Here is a 23,766-nt window from a genome sequence, read left to right on the forward strand (position 1 = left end):
GAGTATGACACCCCCGGCCCTCCACCCCTAAAAGCTGAAAAAAAAGTTGTGTCCAAAAAACACCATAGCCCAAACCCCTCTGGCGCCCTCGTTATTCCATTTATTTATAGAACAACCCGGAAGTACTTCTTCACGATGTAAACAAACCAGTAACACATGTATTGTGCTTGTTTGAATGTAAACACCAACATGATTTTAGCGTCTAAAGTAGGATATTTTGCTAGAAATCATGCACTTCTCCGAGTTCTCTGTCTAAAAAGACAGCTGAGGTCAAGTAGTCATCAAAGATTCTCATTTAAAGTGGGCGATACAGCAGAGGTTTGTAAAACATTCAGTGCAAGTGACGTTCGAATATTTGCAGATTTGACTGGTGATAAGAATCCATTGCATGTAGATGACGACTATGCTAAAACAACTCGATTTGGTAGATGTATCGTACATGGTGTATTAACGAATGGGTAAGTTTGTGTCAAGTGTGAATGTGTTATGATAAAAATGGCACTTCGTGATCCACAGTTTCACCCCCACGTACATAACACTGCACAGTGACAGTGAGATTTTTGTCACTAGAATTCTGGTTCTGGTTCTGGTAAGCCGACGTACACCCATCGAATGTGTGTCATCATAATATTTAAAACGGACGCAAACCCTCCGATTTTGAAGGTTTGCGACCGTGCGCAGAAAAATTCCACCTTCTATAATATTTCTTACTTTTTAAGTTATTTTTTTAAACATGAAACTTGATGCGCAGAACTGACTCTAAACATAAAGGCCCTAAAATAATATTTCTTACTTTCTACCATTTAATAATATTAAATCATAACAATTCATGAGATGATTAAATCGTATACCGAAAATCCGTCTGCGGATTCCCTGCGACCGTCGCAGAATTACTCCACGGAGTTATATATAAATAATATTTCATACTTTCAACCATTTAATAATATTAATCATAACAATTCATGAGATGATTAAAACGTGCGCCGAAAATCCATCCGTGGATCCCCTGCGACCGTCGCAGAATTACTCCACCGAGCTATATACGGAGGGGAGTTTCTGCGCACGCGCGCCGAAAGTCCGTCTGTGGATTGCCTGCGACCGTCGCAGAATTACTCCACCTGAACTATATACGGAGGGGAGTTTCTGCGCACGTGCGCCGAAAGTCCGTCCGTGGATTCCCTGCGACCGTGCGCAGAATTACTCCACCTGAACTATATACGGAGGGGAGTTTCTGAGCATGTGCGCCGAAAATCCGTCCGTGGATTCCCTGCGACCGTCGCGCAGAATTACTCCACCGAACTATATAACGGAGGAGGATTTTCATTGCACGCATCGCCGAAAATCCGACTGTGGATTCCTTGCGTCCACCGTGCGCAGATAATCCACTATCGGAAGTTCTGCGCAGGGGTCGCAGAAGCTCCACTGGTGGATAGCTTACATAACTCCCATACCAGCATAGTGAGTAGAAAGAAGTTGGAAACCAGCCACTGGTGCATGACAATTTATAGGTAAATGGTGCCAGTTATCTACAAAGGCTGCTTTGGATTACATTTGTACAGTGTCAATGGAATAAGTTTGTATGTGGATACTTGTACTTGAAACTTTGCTTATTAATTTTTTATTTGTTTATTTATGTATTTCAATCTAACTGAATCTAAATCTAACTGAATTTATTTATTTATTCATTTATAAATTTATTTATCAATATTTATTTACTCCTTGCAAGAATATGATACTTGTACTTGAAACTTCTAGTCTTACAAACATGAGTCTATGTGTGACAACTGACAATGACCATAAACATTTTGTCAGAGATGATCAATGGGTATTGATTTATGGACAAGTCAATTGGCCACAATCTATTGACACAAGATTGGTGGCAATCATGTCATGGAGGAAAAATAATCCCACTTATAAATTATAATAACAATAGGCTACGAGTCAGGTTTGAACGTTTTGTCTCAGATCGGCCCTCAGACACACACATAAAGGCATAGAGTTCTGCAGTAGCATGTTTTGTTGACATTTTGTGTAATGTTTACATCCATGACAGTTCTAATACCATCATCAGACAACTCAAATACAAAGGATGTCAGTTGGCAATCTTAATGTTATGCAATCAAGTTTGCAACACTATCACTCTTACAATAAGCAAAAAGTCACTCAGGTACGCAATTCAATGACCAATATTGATTACCTGAAGATTACTGCAAATGACCAGATATAACCTTTCTCATTTTCATGTTATTTTGCAATAACAAAACCATGTTTTCCTTGATTTTGGTATGAAATTGAGCAAATAGAATTAATTATCATGTCAATTTGGAGTTATTAGGGGCAACTAAAACTGATATAAGGTAAGTTTTATATGTTTGGAATCTGTATTGCCTATTCTGAAGGAATTATTGCCATGTAAACAAACCATCCCTTGGCCAATATGGACATGGTGTACAGCTATTCAGTACACTGTTTTCCATGGGTGACTGTAGGAACCCATGGATTCGATCCATGTAAAGCCGACGTTGTGCTAAAAGCATATTAAGTCAACTTGACCGATGAGCTCGCATGGAGATGTGCAGAAAAAATTAATGAATTGTATTAAGTTGAACATCACTGCAATGGCTGCGCAGTGATGACTTGAAGCTCTGCAAGGTTTTTGCTTCAATTGTAAAAGCTTTCTTGATATTCAGTCATTTATAGTTCACCACATAAACTATTGCCCAAAATTCGGACCGCTCGACAGATAGTATCAGTTTGTGAATGAGGACATCGTATAAGTTCCTTGTACTAATTCAGTCATGTCAGATGGGTGCTGTTATACATGTAATTATGCATATTACTCGCAAATTCAATGTCTGAATCAGGGGCGTGCCCAGAAACCGCAATTAACCCCCAGGGGGCTGTATGAACAAAAAATTTGGAAAGGTTTAACTAACATCAGCGCCGCAGTCACGCAAGTGTGAGTGTCTGAGGGGCCGGATGTGCCCCCCCCTCAGAATTAACAAAAGTGAAAGCCCCAATGGAGCCATTTGGTGCATTTTCATTTTTAATATTTTTGGATGGAGCATATAGTTTAACAGATTTCCAACTGAACTGCGAATGTTAGTTTTATATGAACACTCATGCTCAATATTACTCGCTATCAACGCCTCAATAAAGGCATTTGGTGCAACATTTTTACATTATTATTGGTTATTTTTGGAGCATACATTGTAGGCCTATTATGCATTCATTTTTATAGTCACTATGAGTTTGTTTTAAATAAAACCACATGATTCGTGCTTGATAATTATTTTTCTTACATATAAGCCGGGCATGAGGCATAATGTTGTGATTGCCAGACACTTCCTTTAAGGGCAAACTACACCCATACATTGGTTTGATTGGTCTAAAAAATATTTTTTCATTTATAGCTAGGCGATATATGCACGGATAATGTGAAATAAAAAATAAAATAAAAAAAAGGTGCTTTTAAACCATTGTATAGTAAGTCATTTTAGCCCTATATATTTTTTTGTTTACATGTATCCTAGTAACTCAGATGCGTGTTTCATAACAAACCATAATTTATTCTTTTCAACATGTTCAAGTAGGGTACATGAATAGAATACATTAAATCCTTTGTTATACCATCTATAGAAATGTACTCACTGATTATAACACTGAATAAATTAAATAGGCCTAATCTCTTCCACATAGACAATTTAATACTACACCATGTATTTATCTTCTATAATGTGCTGTTAGGAAAAGAGATTAAAAAAGGCTATAAGGTCATCAAAGGTCAGGTTATAGGTCAATTGGTTCAGGTCAAATTCAGGCATCAATTTTGAATACATGTGATATCATACATGTCATAATGAGGCATCAATTTTGATATTTTGTCTGTTACTGGATATATAATGGAAATGTGTGAGGTGGATATACTAAAATACCTTGGGATGTAAATGGTGAGTACAATTGCCTAGTTGAGATGGATTGGGCAAATAAATATAAAATAGTTACCAAAATCACAAAAATGAAGCTTACGGAAAACTATCTAATATGGTGGTATAGGTGACAAAAAATACAATCTTTTTCAACATTGCTGTAGTGTGGTGGTGGTAACCTGTTACCTATGGTTTAATTAAGTTTCAGTGAAATAGTGTCGCAAGTTTAAAATACAAAATATAGCTCAACATTGAAAATAGAAGCATTTTAACCGGTTTGTTTTTTGATAGTTGTGGAGCACCAAGTTCATGAAGTCATAAAAGAAATCAGGGACCACTTATTCCCATTTTACATATCAACATTATTTCCCTAATGTGTTAGCAACACATATCCAAAATTTTAACGAAATCCGTTGATAGTAAGCTTTCCAAAATGAAGTGAATTTAAAACATCAGTGATGTACCACCTTTTGGCTTATATCATTAGAAGCATGTACGCTTTATTGATACTGATGCCACCAATTGAACGAGAAGATTTGCCCCTTCATTTTGCATACCACTTTGTCCAATTTCTTTTTCTCATTTCTTCACAAAATGCAAAAAAATGCAAAAAAAATGCAATGGGTGTAGTACCCCCTTAATGGTAGGCCACCAATCTAAGATAGAAAACAGAACATGAAAAATCTGACCACGCCTCGTTAAAACATCCTTGCAGAAACTAATGATCTAAATTCATTGTCCAGGCTCATTAGCAAGAAAAACCTCAAACCATTTTCACCCATCATCACAGGTGTGTTTCCTGGTGCACATCATTTTTGCCTGAGTGTACATTATGTATACACCACCAAGGATATTTTTTTTCAGAGGACTGTAAGTTTTCCTGTTGACCTGCTTCAAACCCGGTGGGTTCAGTTTGTATTTAAAGGTAGGACGTATGACCGTTCCAGGATTTGAAAATGACCCCTATTTCACGGGGAATCGAGGACATTTGCAGCAATTTTACCCCCTATTTTGCGCTGAAATCAAGGACAATTTGCCCCAAATACCTCCCTATTTTTATCATTTTGAGGACGATTTTCATTTCACCCCTTATCACGAGGAATCAAGGACATTTTTCTGAGATAAATACCCTATTTTTACCATTTCAAGGACGCTTTTGAATTTCCCACCTATTTCACGGGGAAATGAGGACAATAACGAAAACTGTAACAGTAAAACGCGGACGAAAGTCCAAGAAATACACCCTATTTTTCATTTCAAGGACAATTTTGCTCCAAAACACCCCTAATTTGGACAATCATGAACAATTTTGTCCTCGAAAATTCATGGACATTTCTTGAAAACTACCCCTAATTGGAACCATCATGCGTACACATTGTCAGTGAAGACTGAACCCACCGGGCTTCAAAAAGGGTTTTACCGGGATAAATTGGTTCGCTTGGAAAAATAAATATTTTGGCTTATAAACGAAGGTGAATTTTGGAGTTAAACTGCCAAACAGATTTTCAGCTTGCTCACCTTCACCAAAGATCTTATACAATGAGATACGACACTCCGTACAATTAATGTGCAAATGGCCTATACCGATGTGAGGACAGAAAATGTGACTCTTGTGCAGCTGCTAGTCTCCCACACAAGCAGCTAATTATGTGGCCTTACACTCGTCGTTCATAACCGCCAGGACCACATAATTAACCGGTTGTGCAGGAGACCAGCACGAGAGTCACATTTTCTGTCCTCTGGTCCTCTGGAGTGTCGCGTGCTTGCCTGCACAGTATGAGCCATCTGTGCCTGCTCTAAGAGAAGGTATACTGCCCTCTGGGTAACATTATTTATTGTGGGTTGCTGTACATAATGCTGCACAGGTAGGTAGATCTGATGAATTGTACATGATCATGATAACCAAAACAGGAGGAGGAGAGAGTAAATATTCTGCATATCCAGCCCCCCCTCCAACCCTATACATAGCCTAAAGGTGGTGGAAGGGTGTCCATCCCCTAAAAAGTTCACCAAAATTAAGGGTCTTTGGGTATAAATTTGGCAGATACAAAAATTGGGTCTTTTGGTGAAAATTTTGCCTAGTATGGTAGAAAAAAATGTTCAGCTTAAGATTAAAAGTTTGTGAAACTGAAAATTGATATATCAAAGTGATTTGTACTACAACAGCTTCCAGTAATTATACTTGTGTGTTATTTACTTCTGTTTAATTTTAAATTAATTTAATTTTTTCTATAGTTATTCACATTGTTATTATTTAAATGTTTTTGGATGCACCATCATATTAATGAGTGCCACTGATATAAAAGTGATATCCGAATAAAAACTAAAACTAAACTTAACTTAACTAGACAAGTCATAACCACAAATTCTGGTCATTTAAAGAAGATCCAATGTTGCTTTTTGAAGAAGCAGGTTTTTCAATAAATATTACAACAAACCAGTGCTATTAAACTGGTAAGAATCATAAGGCTAATGAAAGTTAATTCCGAGTTTATCGTCCCTTTTTTTTCCCAGGTTGGTGAGGTGCCTTTTTCATTTTTCATTTTTCATTATTTCATCAGATTTCATTATTGACCTAAAATGTGTGTTGATTTAAAGCCACACTCATACATGTTATTTATAAACATGTTTTTATATGGGTAGGGACTAGAAAAGTTAGAAAAGAGCCTGGTTTTGCTTCCAAGTTATGAATTTATATGTTTTACAAACAAAAATATATGTTTCCAATTGCTAAAACTGGTGAAAACACTGATACTTTGAAAATAATGAATTATTTTGGCATTTTTGAAAATTTGACGCGGGTATTTTTGGTTTCCAAAAAGTGACGCAGGCGGGGGACGATAAACTCGGAATCGACTTTCACTAGCCTAATGTGCCACAATCAAAACACTGCCAGCAGACCTAGCTTTGTGATTTCAATTTTTCATAAAAATTAATGCTAATGTATAATAGTAGATAACTGAGGACGCCCCGGTGGGGTCACTCCCTGGCAGGGGGACACGTGGGACCGTTACCACAAGTACAAATTACCCCCTTTCGCAGTCGATTTCATGGACAAATCATGAAATTTTACCCCCTTTTTTACTCCAAAACAAGGACAAAATGGTACTCTGAAACACCCCTATTTTTTAGATTCCGAGGACACATTTGCTATTTTGACCCTATTTCAACATTTCAAGGACAAGGCTTTTATGAATGTTTTTTCAGTAATTAACAGGGCATCACAGAATTCAAGTACATGTAGTACCACTTGCATAAAAATTGGCTATTGCAAAATTTCTGCGAATCTATGCTAATTAAAGGCTACGCACGAAATAGAACCGAGAACAATATTGATCATGGGATGAGTATGAGTACGAATATTCCTTATTTATCTGGCCAGCTATCCATGGGATCGGGAGAAAATAATAAGAACCCCTTTTTTCAATTTCGTGGACATTTGTGCGATAAAACACCCATATTTTTTCCAATTTCACAGACAATTTTGTCCGCGGACAAGCCCTATAGAAATGACCCCTTTTTCCATGATTTTGGTAACGATTGTGCGGTCAGTATTGCAAGTTGAGTGACCCCACCGGGGGTCCCCCATTGCAGAGAGGTCCACGGTTTGAATATGAAAAACAAATGTGTGTCCTCGTTTGCTGCCAAAAACCTGCACCCCCCCCCTACATACCGCACACAAACACACACATATATGCAAACATATCTGGGTATACAAACAAAAGATCTTTCTTTAATACTGGTATGTGTCTGCAGTTGTATGGCTACACAGATATTACTCACACGTGCTTCAGAAATGGAAATTGCAATATGTCAGAAATTTTTCCAGAGGATCGAGGGCAGGGGACATGGGGGAAAATTGAATTTCAGAGGAGAATGTAAAAGTAGAATTTTGGAATTTTCAGTTATTTTTTGCTCTGACTGGTAGGGCAACTGGGGTAAAGCCTGAGTTTGGTTGGGGGATGCTCTATGCCTCCCTCCCTGACGTGTCACACTGGCATTATACATTACTTGGCAGCCCCTTAACCAGGATGCCCTCCTTCCCCAATCCCAAAATGCCTAAAAAGTCTCATTTGCGAGCGTAGTGAGCGAAGAAATTTGGGGTTTTAATGCCTTTTTGGTCAAAAAAGGTCAAAATTTTGGAAAAAAATCCACTTTTTCAAAATCTTCCCCCAGTCCAAAAAAGGTCCAAATATATATTCAAATATTATATTCAAACTAGGGCAAAGTGGTGGCTACAGACAGTGTTACTGATGTAATTGATATTTAATACATAAATACAGTTTGTCACCAGATATTACACATGTTGTTACCATGACATTGTGACTTAATTGTATATCAAATGCTTCCAAATTTTATGATTTGATTCTAAGTATTGATTCCTTGATTGGACCTTGCATTTTTTTATTTTTTTATTTATAACTTCTTTTGTATTCCGGAATGTTTTAATAAATCGCAAAATTAAAGGTCAGTCATGGTTTCCATAGCAACATCCATGCACCCACTATTGATACTAATATTATTCATGTTAGAGCTGAAAAATGTATCAATGCTTTATTTTTGTTTTTTCATCAGTTACTACCTGTGTTCTCTGGCTATTTTTATTCCAAGAACAAAATTACTTTGGTCGTAATTCCCATGGCAATAGGAAGCTTTTATCTGCCATCTTTTGATTGTCTTTTGTGGTTAGGTCAAACCCAACCAAGCTATAGCTCTTTCAAGAATTTCAAGTGAAGCATAAGACAGGTATCAAAATTTAATTTGAAATTTAAATTGTAATTCCTGGGTTGCATTTGTAGAAGGTGTTCTTAATGAATGTGTTCTTTTATATTGGTTCTCATTTCTGTGGGCTACATGGAATCAATATGGCGTAATGAAGCCTTGAGGAGCCGGGACTTGTGGCTTTGAAAAGGTGGTTTCAAAGAAACTGTTCCAGTAATTAATGACATGGCTTGCCTAGCTGGTAACTTACATTTAGAGCATATCGGCAGCCCATGCTGTTTTAATAAGAGAAAGAATTGTAATTTTAAAAAGTTCTGTTTTGAATTTAAAGAAACAAAATTTTAGTTTGCATCTAAGCAGCATTTTTAGCTCTTTTTGGGGGGGAGTTAGCATGAACTAAAATCTTTTTGCTTAAAAATGTGATCAACTGGTACATTTTTTGTGACATCAAGCTTCATATAAATTCTGTGAAACATTTAAATGAATTTACTCCACTAATTTAAAATGACCTGCACGCAGATTCTAATTCATAAACTTTTTTCCGACTGACGTTTAATGAATCCATAGTAATCTCAGTCAAATAATATTCTTTCAAAACCAAACTATGACCCCAAGTCATGCAGCAAACCGACTTCTTAAACAACCAACAAACACCATACAGTCTGACTGTTTACTCCTCCAGGCTTTAAAGCATAATCCAATTTTAATTGATCACCTACTTGCCATTCATAATTTTCCCCCCAAACTATGGCCGATGACTAATTGCAGCTTTTATTTTTGGGTGTCCAGAGAATCGTGATTTAATTAAGGAGTTCAAAATGGACACGATAAATACAAAATTATTTCCATCTGACCAAGTTCAGAGACAAAATTATTATGAATGGGGATGGTGGCATTACTATGGTCATCTTTGTAGATGGGATCTCTTCAGCTGGAAAGGCAATCTGGTTTGATTTGGAATGATTGCCTGATAATAAACAAATAAAAATTCCCTTAAAAGGGCACTTCATGATCCACAGCATCATCCCCCACTTTTCTCCAAAAAAAAGTTGAGATTTTATATCACTGGAAAGCTCTGGCTACATACAAAATGTAAAGTTTATGTACAAAATATTTCTTGCAGATTAATTAGTTTAGCAAAGATATCATGAAATTTTAATTTTGTTCTGGTATACCAGAACGAAATTACAACACAATGTCTATGGAGCAGTGTAATGTATACACATAATCATGCATATTCTCGTAAACGCAAATTTGGAATCAACTGAAATTTTTGGAATAAGCTTTTTTCGTGAATATCTACTGAAAATGTCATAATAAAAGCCGGGGGCACATCAAAAATTTTGGTGGGTATGCTTCCCGAATTTTGAGGTGGTGGGTCTTTGGGAGCTGACGGCGATGCAGTAAAGGGGGTCTTCGGAGCTGCGAACCGGCTGTGAACAAGTAAAATGGGGTCTTTTGGAGCTGCGAAAAGTCAAAATCAAGGGGCTTTTTGGTTGCAAATCGCCTGAAAAAACAAGAAATATGAGGAATGAGCAATTTTTGGGTCTTTTAGAGCTGAAATGATCAAAATCAAGGGTCTTTCGAGCTTTATTTTGGTCAAATATAGGGTCTTCGAGACTGCTGAAACCCAAAAGGGGGTCTTTCGGGAGCATACCCGTATGGTCATTTGTGTTGAGTGCCCCGGAATAAAAGAGGATACTATTACTAGATCACGAAATCCTCCTTTAAAAGGGATGTAGTGGCAAATGATGAATTACAATGAGTAATATTAGATTCTTTTAAAAAATACAAATATCTTAAAGGGGTAACCCTATTGGTTTTGGATATGGATTGTCTTTAAAATTACATAATAATATCAAATATCTCCCCTTTATGCTGCTTTGTGAAAAAACGAGAGCATTTTCAGCGTAAATGTGAATAAATAGCCAATTTTGCAATCCAATACCTTGTATACGTGAATTGCATTCTGGGTAGGCATGCAACAACAACAATTCCCGTTAGTATGACGAATGCTGACATGCTGCAATGCCCGGCCCGTATTGAACGGAAAATATTTGGTTTTTTTTTTTTTTTTTTTGTTTTTTCGTACCGTTTCAGAAAAAAAGGAAACAAAATATATTTCCCTTGCAATATGTACATTTCAAATGAATATAAAAAGTTTGGGTTAAAATGGAGAGGAAAAAAACTTCCGATACCGGGTTTTGAACCGGTACCTCTCGGTAAAAGAACGGTAGCGCTAGCCAATTGAGCTATTTCACCAACTGAAATAATCAAGGAATTGTTTTAATTATATACGGCGGACCGTCTCTTCAGCACTTAGCGTAGTCTCCAACACAGCCAGGTTTCGTCGGTCTGACACTCGTCGATCCTCGTGATAGCCACATACAGTCTGGCAGCGAGACTACACTTAGCGTAGTTCGCTTTTTCTCTTCCCATGATCCGAAGAAATTTTTATTGTTTACAAACTGGTAACCTGTAAAAACCGCTGTGATTCATGATTTCTCCGAAATACATCGACTTGGAGCGTCAAATTTCAGGATAGTAATGAGAAAAATAGTATCTATTATGTGATACCAAAACCTCATCAACAATGAAAAAAATCGGGGATGATGCTGTCGATCGGGTTACGGACCTTTAATAATGTGTAGTTCAATGAAATTGACAAATTTATTATTAGCTTATATTGTAACCAGAGGATGATTTAAGCACTTCCCAGCAAGTCTTGTGGTTAGCACAGCTGTGTGAGTGAACATGACACGCATGACACCACTGCCCGCCCACTGCATACACACGTGCATGGTTAAATTTGAATTTGGACTGATATATTTACAATAAATACACATTCAAAATGCCAGTCGATTTCACATTTTATGTTATCTACAGAAGGTGTGAATTATCCTTCATACATACATCACTTTAGATCTGAAATCGACCAAGTAATAATGACACACGGGCAATTCTAAAACAACATCTTTTGCACAGAGTTCAATGGGATTTGAAAAGTAAAGTGGCAGTTGAAACTCGAGTGATAACACTTTTACAGTGCATGATGGGGCTTCCTTAAATCATCCTCTGTATTGTAACACAGTTATCTGGACTTCAAAATCTGTGAATTTTGGTCAGTTTTTATAAGAATAAACTCAACTAACAACTCAAATTAATGCACAAAATTACTAAAGTTGTAAACAGCTTCTGATAGTCACTTGTGCTTTGTTTGTTTATTTGTTGTTGTTTTACTTTTTACACGGAATGATTTAAAAATGTATATTTAAGGGGGTACTACAATGTACACCCCTGTGGTAAATTTGTGACTATTTTTGCATTTTTCTCAAAAACTAATAACACACTAGTAACAAAAGTTATGTATATTATTGGGGCAAGGATTCCAATTACTACACTGAAATTTCAGCGTATTACGACAAGCGGTTCGGTATATATGATAGGAAATGAGGTACATCCTAGCGGTACCTTATTTCTTATCATAAATAACGAACCGCTTGTTTTGGGTCACTGAAATTCCAGTGTAGTAATTGGATTCCTTGCCCCTACAAATATACATAACTTTTGTTACCAGTGTGTTATTAGTTTTTGAGAAAATGCAAAATAGACACAAATTTATCGAGGGGTGTAGTACCCCTTAAATAAGGAGAATCGATTATTTATTTCAATACTGACTTTGTTAAGGGCTGGGGTATGAACGTTTGGACAGTATTTATTTTGGGACATTAGAGCACATCAGACATATCGAATTGCATTCTGAATATGAAGAATGTCATTCCGATATCAAATAATTTTGATTTTTTGAAATTCACAATTTAATACATTTTATGGCAAATCATTAAAATTGATATTTTTGATATTTAACAGTACTTGAAGTAAACTTTATAAATCTGATGGTTTATACTTAAAGTGTATGTAGGTGGGATGAAAAGCCGACGATCAATTGAAAATTTTGACCTTTAGATTAAAGATATGGATTTTTTCCCAAAACACCAAAAATAAATTAGGTCTTTTTGGGAAAAAATCCATATCTTCAATATGAAAGGTCAAAATTTTCAATTGACCGTCGCTTTTTCCTCCCTGCTACATACACTTTAAGAATATATCATTAGATTTATATAATTTACTTCGAGGACTGTTATATATCAAAATTTGAAAAATATCAATTTTTATAATTTGTCATAAAATTTGTATTATATTGTGATTTTAAAAAATGAAAATTATTTGATATCAGAAAGACATGCTTCAGATTCAGAATGCAATCGATAGGTCTGAGGTGCTCTCATGTCCCACAAAAAATACTGTCGAAACGCAATAAACGCTTCATTTTGGATCCCTTAAAGGTTCATTATTTTCAAAATCAAAATGTTTGGTACCAATAGAAATAGAAGTCACATACCACACTGCAGTACTAACCTTTAAATAGCTGCTTTAAGAGTCTTCTACATACCACGCTGCAGTACTAACCTTCAAATAGCCACTTTAAGGGTTGACTAAATATTGTTGTTCGAAGCCTGTGACTAGAAGCAGGTCAAAGCAGCCAAAAATATTGATTTTCATTATCTAAATCAATTGAAAAATCATAGACTCTAAATGCATAAATTGATGTTTTGCAAAAGATGTTGTAAAATGTAGATGTTGTCAGCCCTCTTTGCAACATAACTCAAGAACCACAGGACCTTCAAAAGTATATAGTGATATTTGAATTCTTCTACACACCCGCTATGATTTGATCAATGCAATTTTTGCCAAAGCTCACTACCATTCGCAAGATGCTGTGAACTACCAACCTTTAATTCCTTCTAGTCTACTGAAGATAGCAAAAAATAAGTGCTGCAGCCACCAAAGCACCCCCTAGATCCGCGCTTGCAAAAGGTTCATGATTTTCAAAATCAGAAAGTTTGGTACACTGCAGTACTCAAATAGCTGCTTTTTTTCTACATACCACACTGCAGTGCTAACCTTCAAATAGTTGCTTTTTAGAGCAACTATTTGAAGGAACTAGAAGGAACTTAAAAGTTCCTTCTAGTCTACTGAAGATAGCAAAAAAATAAAAACTGCAAAGAATACTCGAATAACAAGCCACTATCTTGGAGACTAGGAATTTCGATTTGGGAGCGGAAGAGAGAGAGGGGGAAGGAGAGAGAGAGAAAGGCTTCATTTCAACAGCTCATTGTACTCTATTTAACCCCAAGCATTTGGGTATACATCAAATGGCCTGTGGATATTAGTGTTCCTGGCAAACACGAGATACGAGTTCTCGCCTCATTTATAATTGTATCAGCATAAGTGAAGAAGATTCAATTAAACAAGTCTGTGATCATGGTGATTGGAGACCAATTCATTCACTATGGACCACAAGAGCCTCATCCCAATGGCATAGTCCAATAACCTCAATTAAACAATCATAGAGCAAAATTTGACCTCAAGTTGCAGAGTATGAGTTTTTGTACCCAAATTTTCTTAGGTCATTCGATGAATGTACAAATGCATTGGGGTTAAAGAACTGTGCCCTGATAGATGAATATGTTGTGGATCCTAGTGATGGTGATTGGAGACCAATTCATTTGAACATCAGTAAAAAAAGCCTTGAACTCAAAAAGACATGGAGGCACGTTACGTTGGACACGGTATAAGTGGCACGTCAGTATCGATATTGGTGGTTTGGCAGTTTACTGATTGGCACCAGTGTGTCAGTCAGTATTGACTTGTTTACATCATTGAAGCATGAAAACATTGATGATGTGCCTAGAATACTTGGGGACCGTTCACAAACACTTGTAAGGGTGGGCCTGATGCAAAAAAAATTAGCGCGAACAATTTTCGGCCCCCCCTTTACAGACCTCGAACATTTCAGGGCCCCCCTTTTTGACATGAAAATTATCGGTCAACCCCATTGAAAAGCATATAAACTCAATTTTCCAAGAAAAATTTGTGGTCATTTTTTTTCAGGGCCCCCCCTTGGTCAAAAATTTTCAGGGGCCACCCTTTTTGCATCAGGCCCCCTTTACAAGTGTTTGTGAACGGTCACTTGGTATTATTTATCCCATTCTCATTTCACAGCTTTTAGTATTTGTTGTTTGAAAAAATATTTTGATGTGTGCTACATTATTGCACTCTCAAAATGTGTTGTTTAATGTTATGTCAACTCAAATTGTACATGAAATAAGGGTTTTAAGGCCATTCTTGAGTACCCTTTAAACCTAACACTAATCCTGACTATGACCCTATTCTCTAAAAGAGTGAAAATCACTCCTAAAAGAGTAAACACCACTCCTAAAAGACTGAAAACCACTAATACTTTCAAGGTATGATATTACTTTAAAAAAAGAGTAATGTTCCTTATAACATACATTGAGTGGTTTTAGGAGTGATGTTCACTCTTTTAGGAGTGATTTTCACTCCTTTTGGAGTGGTTATCACTTTTCTCACTCTTTTAGAGAGTGAGTTTTTCACTCTTTTACATTTAAAGAGAGTAACCGTAATCCTAACCTAACTCCTAATCCTAAAACACAAAGTGCAAAGAGTGTTCTGGAATTATGCCTTGAAAGGAATCATATCATCAGATGAACAGTGCTGTAGTGATTATGTTAGATCACAATTAACAATGATTACATGTAGGATCTTTAGGTCAGTTTGAAATGAAATAGAAAGTTGAAACTAATGAGTATTTATTATCTCAATGAAACAATCAGTAATTAAATACATAAATGAAGATAAATCACAAAGCTTTCCTATCATCCAAAGTAACCATGTCAGTAGCTAGAATTTATTTGGGGGAGTGTGACGGTCTCAAAAGTGGACATTTTGTGGATTATTCCTTCAAAAAAAGGCAAATTTCAACATTTGATCGAAAAATGAGCTGCTTGTAATTTTTTCTCTTCATTCAAGGAAGGGCTGATTTTCAACTGTATACAGAAGAAAGTGGCCTTTTATTATTCGGATTGGCATTTTTAGGGAGTTGTCGCACCCGCACCCTCCATGGTAGCCTTGTTCAAGGCCCTCTAAGTTTCCTCCCTAATGACCAGCACTTGAATCCTATCACTACTTTTGGGCTCGCCAAGTCCATGATATGAGGGCCACAGACTGCGGCTACCTATAATCAGGCGTAAGTTGAACGATCGAACTCGGGTTGAGCCTACGTGACGGTTCGTAGACTCAACCCAAGTTCGGTTTTTCAGCATACGCACGGTCATTAATAGCCGTAATCTGTGGCCCTCACTGACTTGGCGAGCCCCAAAATAGTTCAAGCAGGGAGGAAATCTTAGAAGGCCTTGAACAAGGCTACCTCCATGGCTACAGCTTGGAAAACTAACCACAGATTATAGAACTAACCCTCTAAAAGTGTCCCCTCCCTACCCTAACATCAGTTTTCCTCATTACACATCTCGACTTAAGGGTGTCATGTTGAATGGGTTAAGGGACTTTCACAAGCTGTTCACTCAAGTTTACATTGAAGCCACCCTCGTTGATCTTCTTAACCAATGCAAATGTGGCACAGCTGAAACAATGTGTGATTCAAAGAACTCTTTAATTTAGGTACACAAAAATCTGAATAGGTAAAGATTATTATAGGTTGATTAGTTCAAGATGCTTTGCCTATTGTGTTCAATTGTTTCCAGCCATTCCCTATTTTGTACTGCAGGCTATATGTTCAGTATTGCCAGTCAACAGTATATATTATACTGCAGGCTATGTGTATTCAGTATTGCCAGAGATTGCTTTTCTTACACAATTGGGCTGTTTCTATAATGCAAATATCTTTTTTCCAAAGTTTCTTTCTGGCACATGTTCCACCTTTCAATATAAAGCATAGACCATTTAAATGGTCTATGCAATAAGTTTCTGGTCTGAAAAAAAATATGTAAAAGCACCAATTGGGCTACTTTTTAACTTCGATTTCCACTCATTTGTGCAAATAAGCATGGTTAGTACCCTCATCCCTCTCTACTTTACATTTCATTAGACAAAGATCACCTGCACTTGATTTAAAATTTATGATTTCTGCCATTTAAGTTTTTTTCACTTTTTTACTTATTTCTCATCCCCAATTCTCATCTGAAATCATCTGATTATCAAAGATATTTTCGGTTGGGAGTACATGCAGCTGGGATTCTAAAAACTGACCACAAAAATTTATACCAAATATATATTCAAGGGCTGTTCGGATAGGAATGTTTTCACATATTTTTTGTGGGACCTGAGAGCACATCAGACACCGGATTGCATTTTGAATGCAGGGAATGTCCGTCTGATATCAAATAATTATGATTTTTTGAAATTCGCTATAATACACATTATATGGCAAATGATTAAAAATTGATATTTTAGAAATTTAACAGTCCTCAAAGTAACTTGTATAAATCTAATGATATGTGACCCCTCGGCACAACTGAGCCCTGAAGTCGCCAATCATCATTTTTGAGATATTCAACCAAAATATTCTGCTTGAAATTAGCTTTAAAATGATGTACATCATGTCTATAGTACTTGACATTTAAGTAGTGAAAAATCAATAAAACGGTCAATAAATCCTTTGTTTCCTATTGTTTATTGTTAAGTTCGATGGAGCATATCTCAATAGTGGCACTGGCGACATCCGGGCTCAGTTGTGCCGAGGGGTCACATATGTACTTGAAGTATATGTAGTTGGGACAAAAAGCTGTCCATCATATGAAAATTTTAACCTTTCATATTGAAGATATAGATTTTGCCCCCACACACCAAATAAAAGTCAGTGCTGTAGCATGACTCATTCACTGGAAGGGGAGGGGGCATACTTCGTCAATTGTCAATGTGATTTTTCAAAACATTCACTTTGATTGCGTGCACCTTATCCCTATGACACTACACCACTGCCATAGATAGCCTTAAATTTATAACAATGTTTTTGTTTTCTTGTCTAACCTAGGTTGCTATCTGCTGTTCTTGCTACCAAGTTACCTGGCCCCGGTGCATTATTTCTATCCCAAGATATAGAGTTCCCGGCACCATGTAAGTAAAACAGATCCTGATGCATGGTATACACACAAAAATGCATAAGATTATATGAGTATGATTGCATAGAATATGAAAAGCTGAGACTAGTAAAGTAGTCTCAGATGGAAAGTAAAGTTGATGGTATACCAGTTAGTATGGGATCAGTGCCGATCTGTTCAATCCTCCCTTCACTGATTCCTAGTCAGTGGTGGCCCTCTCGGGAGTGGGGGGGGGGGCAATGGGGAATTTTTCTTATTACAATATTTTTCTTGCCCCCCCCCCGTTTTGAGGCAAAACCCCAACATCACGTAATTTTCTATATTTTGCGGCAATTTTCACTTTGCCCCCCATGCTCCCCCAAAAAAAAATTCCTGGTGCTGCCACTGTTCCTAGTCAAGTTGTGCTGTGTGCATGTTGATCAGTTTATTACGGTTTGCCATTTGTGACCGTACACCACGAATGAGCCGTAAAATGTCCTCAATTGTATTCTGAGTTACAGTGTAAAATGGGCATGAAGATTACGTATTCATAATACCTCAATTTGGTGCCTTCATGTATCTCATTTTAGATACTGTAACTGACAGAATACAATTGAGGACATTTACGGCTCATTCGTGGTGTAATGGGTCACATTTGTGCTATAGAAGCTTTGTTCCTGAGTTTCAGAAATATATTGAACTTTGTAATTTCTACTTCTTCTTTTGCTGAGTCAGACTTGATATTGCGATAGCTTGTGATCTGAGCCTTTGATGCAACTTTCTTGGAGAAATATTTAAAACCATCCCCATAATTTCTTGTTATTTCAGTATACATAGATGAACCAGTGGTAGCTAGGGTGCAGATTGCTGGCATTGATGGGCGGAGAATCAACTGTCATACCACATGTGTTGCAAAAGACACGCAAAAGGTACAAATCACAGCGTTGTTGTTTTTTTTTTTGTTTATACGGGTTGCTCTGTACAGAGACACACTTGGGTCTTGATGTGACCAGGCTCAAACAAAATGCTCAAGCCAGGTTAAAAAGCCTATATCCATGCTGGCCTATGTGGAAAGTAAAGAGATTTGATTATTTCCCTTGGTATAATCCTGGGGTTAACAGGCCCATAACCAGGGGGTGGATCTCCCCATCCCAAAAAATCCCCCATTTTGACCCAACAAATCCAATTTGTGAGCATAGCGACTAGCGAGTGAAAAAATTGGGGGTTTTTTATGCCTTTTTGGTCAAAAGTCCAAATGTTGGGAAAAAAGTCCACTTTTTTAAAATCCATCCCCAGTCCAAAAAGGTCAAAATTTTGAAGAAAAAAAAGGTCCACTTTTTCAAAATCAGCACCGGTTACAGGCCTGCTGGGGAATATCCCTGATATAGTGTAATAACAACAAACAGACCATATTTTCGATATACTTGCTACTAGTGTCACACTCTCATTTTGCCACAAAGGAATAATAGCATCTACTAAGCAATCAGACCCCACCCTCTACAGTGTCCTCTTCTATTTATTTCCTGGAAATTAATTTTGCAGTGTAATCATTTTATCATATTTCTCGTAAGCGGATGTGATGTCAATTTATTCCCTATCACGTCCATCTTCATTATCAGTCTGGGTGGTCTAGCATGATAGCCTGCCACCATCACTATGGACCACAAGAGCCTCATCCCAATGGCATAGTCCAATAACCTCAATTGCATAATCATAGTGCAAAATTTGACCTCAAGGTACTGAGTATGAGTTTTTGTACCCAAATCTTCAAAGGTCATTCAATGAATGTACAAATGTATTGGGTTTTAAGAACTTTGCTCTGATAGATGAGCATGTTGTGGATCCTAGTGTGCATCTGATCGTAGAAATCACTTAATAAAAACCAAACCATTATTGAATAAAGCGCTTTGACCTTTTACCCTGTAAGGGTCACCAAGACGAGCACAATTCAGGGAATAAATATGTCAACCTTTCAGACCGGGGAGCCTAGGCCATGTAGAACCAGGGACCTTGTTTATTTATCACCGGGAAACTACAAGCAAAAGGCCATAGTTAAAACATGACAGTCATTGGAATGGATTTATGTGTTAAAGGGGCATTGGTGCATCCACCAATTCATCCTCTTGATGTTTCATATCTTATTTGCAATTCTTACTTCGAATGAAACATGAGTCTAATAATGTTTCTTGGCAATTTTACTCATTTTCAAAAGAAATACAGTCCTAAATCAAGTGATAATGATCAGAATGGGGCAATAAAAAAGGAGCAAAAAGCTCAGTGGCTGTATTATGACAAACTAGTATTGCATCATATAAAAGAAAACAATAGGCCAATATTATGCCAATTTATAATTAGTAAACATCATTCAACCCCTAAACTGATATAATTGTTTATGATTTTATTTTTCACCTAGGATCAAGCCCAGGACCTCTTTTGCCAAAGTTCAGAAAGACCTTAGCCAAACCACTAGCTACCACTGTGCTATGCTGCTCTCTTTTTTTATAAACCATAGATTTATAAACCAACCCAAATTTTTGATAATTTATTTTTAAAACAAGTTTGGAAAAGAGATAACACAATTCTCTGAGCTAATGATAAGTATTACAATTTGACTAACATAATTATGTTCCAGGAGCATTATCATTTATGCAATTTAATGTTGAGGGACAGCCATGGCTGGATTCACCTTTTTGGGGCCCTGGGCCAGGCCAAAATTGGGAGGCCCCAAAGTCACTGTGAAGAAGGCATGTTGGAAAATAAGCTTTTTATTTATCTATTCAAATTACGGTATTTCACCACTTCTACCCACAAACAATGTAATTTTGTGTCTATTTTGTACGGATTTACTTCAGGGTAGCATGTTTCATCAGAGAAGATCTTCTCTGTTTCATGCTGTAATACCAGGCAGCCTGGGCTGGCCTGTGGTTGCAGGTTAACATTTTTGTTCTGTTGGTGGTCATGATGTGTTAGACTCACTTACACATGCTAGTATCTGTATTAGATTGGTAAGGGAAATTTGAGGAAAGGAAAGACAAACTTAATGCATCAGTAGTGTAAAACACATTTAAAGGATATAAGATGGTATACATTTTTAATACCTGGGATGCTTACAACAAAGGAAATAATATGTTGCAACTGTCAAATGGGATGCAGTGGGGGGTCTGGCCCCCATGCGTGGCTTTTGGGGTGCGAATCCCCTGGGGTAAAAGCAGGGGGTGGCAAAACACAAGGGGCGGCGGAAGATAGAGTGGTGGCAAGGAGAACATTTAAAGAAAAAGGGCGGGGGCAGAAGGGGCGGCAAGAAGAATTATCAATGATTAAAGGGCGGAAAATTATGCAAAACTAATATAATTATAACTTTTTGGGTGGCAGCAGGGCCACTACTCGAGGTGGTGGGGTGTTTTGGGGGTGTAACACCTGTAATTCTTTAATATTAAAAAAACGTCTGAAACTATTATATTTTAAAGTGACAAAAACAGAAGAGCCACATGTATATAGTATAGTTGTCTACCTACTTCATAGCCTGAACACAAGCATTTTAGAACAGACAAATAAACCACCAACTTGCCTGGAGTGTATTTGGGGAAAGATCTTTCAAGTTCGCAACACTTCTTTTGACTGGGGAAGAATTTTGTGTATTTTTGCTGGTGACTAGTACATGGCATAGTTTAACTCAATAGCATCCTCTAAATTGTGGGTGGTAACGCTTAAAGCAGTATCACTATGGACCACAATTACCTCATCCCAATGGCATAGTTCAATAACCTCAATTAAACAACCATAGTGAAAAATTTGACCTCAAGTTGCAGAGTATGAGTTTTTGTACCCAAATTTTCAAAGTTCATTCAATGAATGCATAAATAGATAGATGGTTATAGAACTGTGCCCTGATAAATGAGCATGTTGTGGATCCTAGTGTATGTATTTTGTCAGCATGAAAAACAGATAGGAGAGGGGATTCCAAGTGAAAACCTACATTTGTGGAATTTATTTGAGTTGCAAACTTTTTATTTCTGTTTTTTGTTTTGTCTTGCTGGTCATTCACACCTATTCACCTGGTTTGGGGATATTAGTACATGTACTTTGCTCATCTTTATCTAGCCTGGGCAAATAATACTGAAAAGGAAAGTGGGATTTTATTCAGGCCCGTGTGCAGGATTTATTTTGGGGGTGTGTGGACTTCCAAAAGGTGGACCTTTTTTAAAATGATAAGTGTGCTTGGGCAGATTTATTTTTGCAAAAAGTGGACTTAATCTCCTTAAAACTAGCCATTTTTTGGATTTTTTTTAATGCCTTATCATCAAAAAGCCAAAAATTAGAAATTTTTGTCAATTTTTCTCTCGCCTTTTTGTTGGAAAAATAGCAAAAAGGCGGTCCTTTTTGGATTTTTTTGGGGGTGTAATGCTGCACACCTGCACTACCCTCCTCTCTGCCTGGATTTTATAAAGCTTTGATAAGATTTTTGAGAGAAGACAATACCAATTAAATAAGAGGGTCCTGTATATATTAAAATGCTAAAACTTGACAAATCAAGTAAACTTAATGAAGTACATTTCATGCACATCCTTCTCTCTGCTTTGCATCTTGAATATAAACCAAAGACCTGCAAGTCTTTAATGTGACATAGCTCAATGAGAATCATGTCATCATAGATGAATTGGTACGATATGTTAGGCCCTACCAGTTGCACAACCTATAACTGCACTCAGTAGCATAGCCTGGACTTTTTAGTTTTAAATTAGAGAGTTGACAGGAAGTTGTTAGAGTTAAATGGATGGATATGATTGGTGTAAGCGCGAAAATGTTGAATGTCAGATCAAAGTCATTCAAAGGTGAATTAAGTAATGTCAATCACAAATTGTTACAGGTCATTTGAGGTGGACTAAGTTTATATTTGGATTGTCAGAACACCTTCCCCAATCAAACACATTTCTCTTGCATTTGATCATCTTCTACTCTTCCCTAGAAAAATCATTATAATACCAAATCTACACACCATGGAATTCACCATATCACGCCCAAGCTCACATTGGGCGCCCCATTCCTTTTTTAAAGGAATTTTTATTCATGGTGGCAGGGCAACTTTCAAGGGAGGGGGCAAAATTGGACAAAAAAGACCTAAAATTCTTAAATATCAGGGTGACCAGTATCCCACAAGGTGGGGTAAGACTTCTCCGTCACAGGAAGCAGCTACCCATTTGCCCTCCCCTTGGCTAAGCCACTGATTGCGCTACTTTAACTTATTGGCGCAACTACAATTATGCAGCCCTCAAGTTTGACAGAAAATCAACACATTCTATCATTCTTCATATCCTGCTTATAAAATTGTATGAAAACTTTTTTTTTACAGATTGTAATGACAGGAACAGTAAAATTATTCATGATGAAGGATGCAAAACTTAACACCTAATCACAGGGATTTTAAGAACCAGAGGTGAAGTTGGTATTATCAAGACAATTGTGCAATGCCTACACCAATGCTAGACTTTCATCAAGTCATGTGGGAACAATGTTTAACATTACCTTCATGTAGAAGACTTGATTCTAAACTAGAAGATATTCATGAAGCCAACTTATCATGGAGGAAAATATTTGATGCTTAACAGAGAGGAGCAGAGATGATTGACATCCGAAATCTGAGGATGATCTTAATAGATATATTTTCCATTTGACACTAGATTGATTGACAGATTTGTCATGGCAACTGCTCTGAACATCTTCATTAATGAGTTTGATATAACTGTTGATCAGTGATGCCAACGCCGCGCCTTAGGCGCACAATTGGGCTACTTGGCGATCACTTGCCGCTACTCAAAAAAGCATGCCGCTACTTGTCTAAAATTGGGCTACTTTTGCCAGTCTCAGGCATGGCAGTAATTTGATGTATTTTCCTTTCAATTTAGCCGATTTATAAAGGTTTTGAGTCTTTGAAGCTCCAAATTAAAATTACAATGGGTTTTGTGACCATTTATTGATCGGTCAGTAACTTCCCAGTAAGTCAAGTGCTTTTCCGCCCAATTGGGTGTTTTGCGTTCTAAATTCGGGTAAATCCGCCCAAATATCCGGTATTAGGCGCTTTTTGGAAGCTTAAAAATTGGGCTACTTGAGAATCCTTTACCGCGGCCTGGCGAGTCAATGCGCCGCGCCTTGACGCT

The 23,766-nt window shown here is 37.2% G+C and overlaps 1 protein-coding gene across 1 annotated transcript; it reads left to right on the forward strand.

Annotated features, from left to right (window-relative positions):
- The first annotated feature begins 142 nt into the window (after nucleotides 1-142).
- On the forward strand, nucleotides 143-23,488 carry LOC140153624 (hydroxyacyl-thioester dehydratase type 2, mitochondrial-like). The gene is made up of 4 exons (XM_072176416.1): nucleotides 143-458; nucleotides 17,566-17,648; nucleotides 18,440-18,540; nucleotides 22,962-23,488. Exons 1-4 carry the CDS (start codon nucleotides 157-159, stop codon nucleotides 23,019-23,021), a joined length of 546 nt encoding a protein of 181 aa, XP_072032517.1. The 5' UTR covers nucleotides 143-156; the 3' UTR covers nucleotides 23,022-23,488.
- Nucleotides 23,489-23,766: the final 278 nt, after the last annotated feature.

Source organism: Amphiura filiformis, chromosome 5 (genome assembly GCF_039555335.1).
Source record: "Amphiura filiformis chromosome 5, Afil_fr2py, whole genome shotgun sequence".
In the NCBI taxonomy this organism is placed as follows: Eukaryota; Metazoa; Echinodermata; class Ophiuroidea; order Amphilepidida; family Amphiuridae; genus Amphiura; species Amphiura filiformis.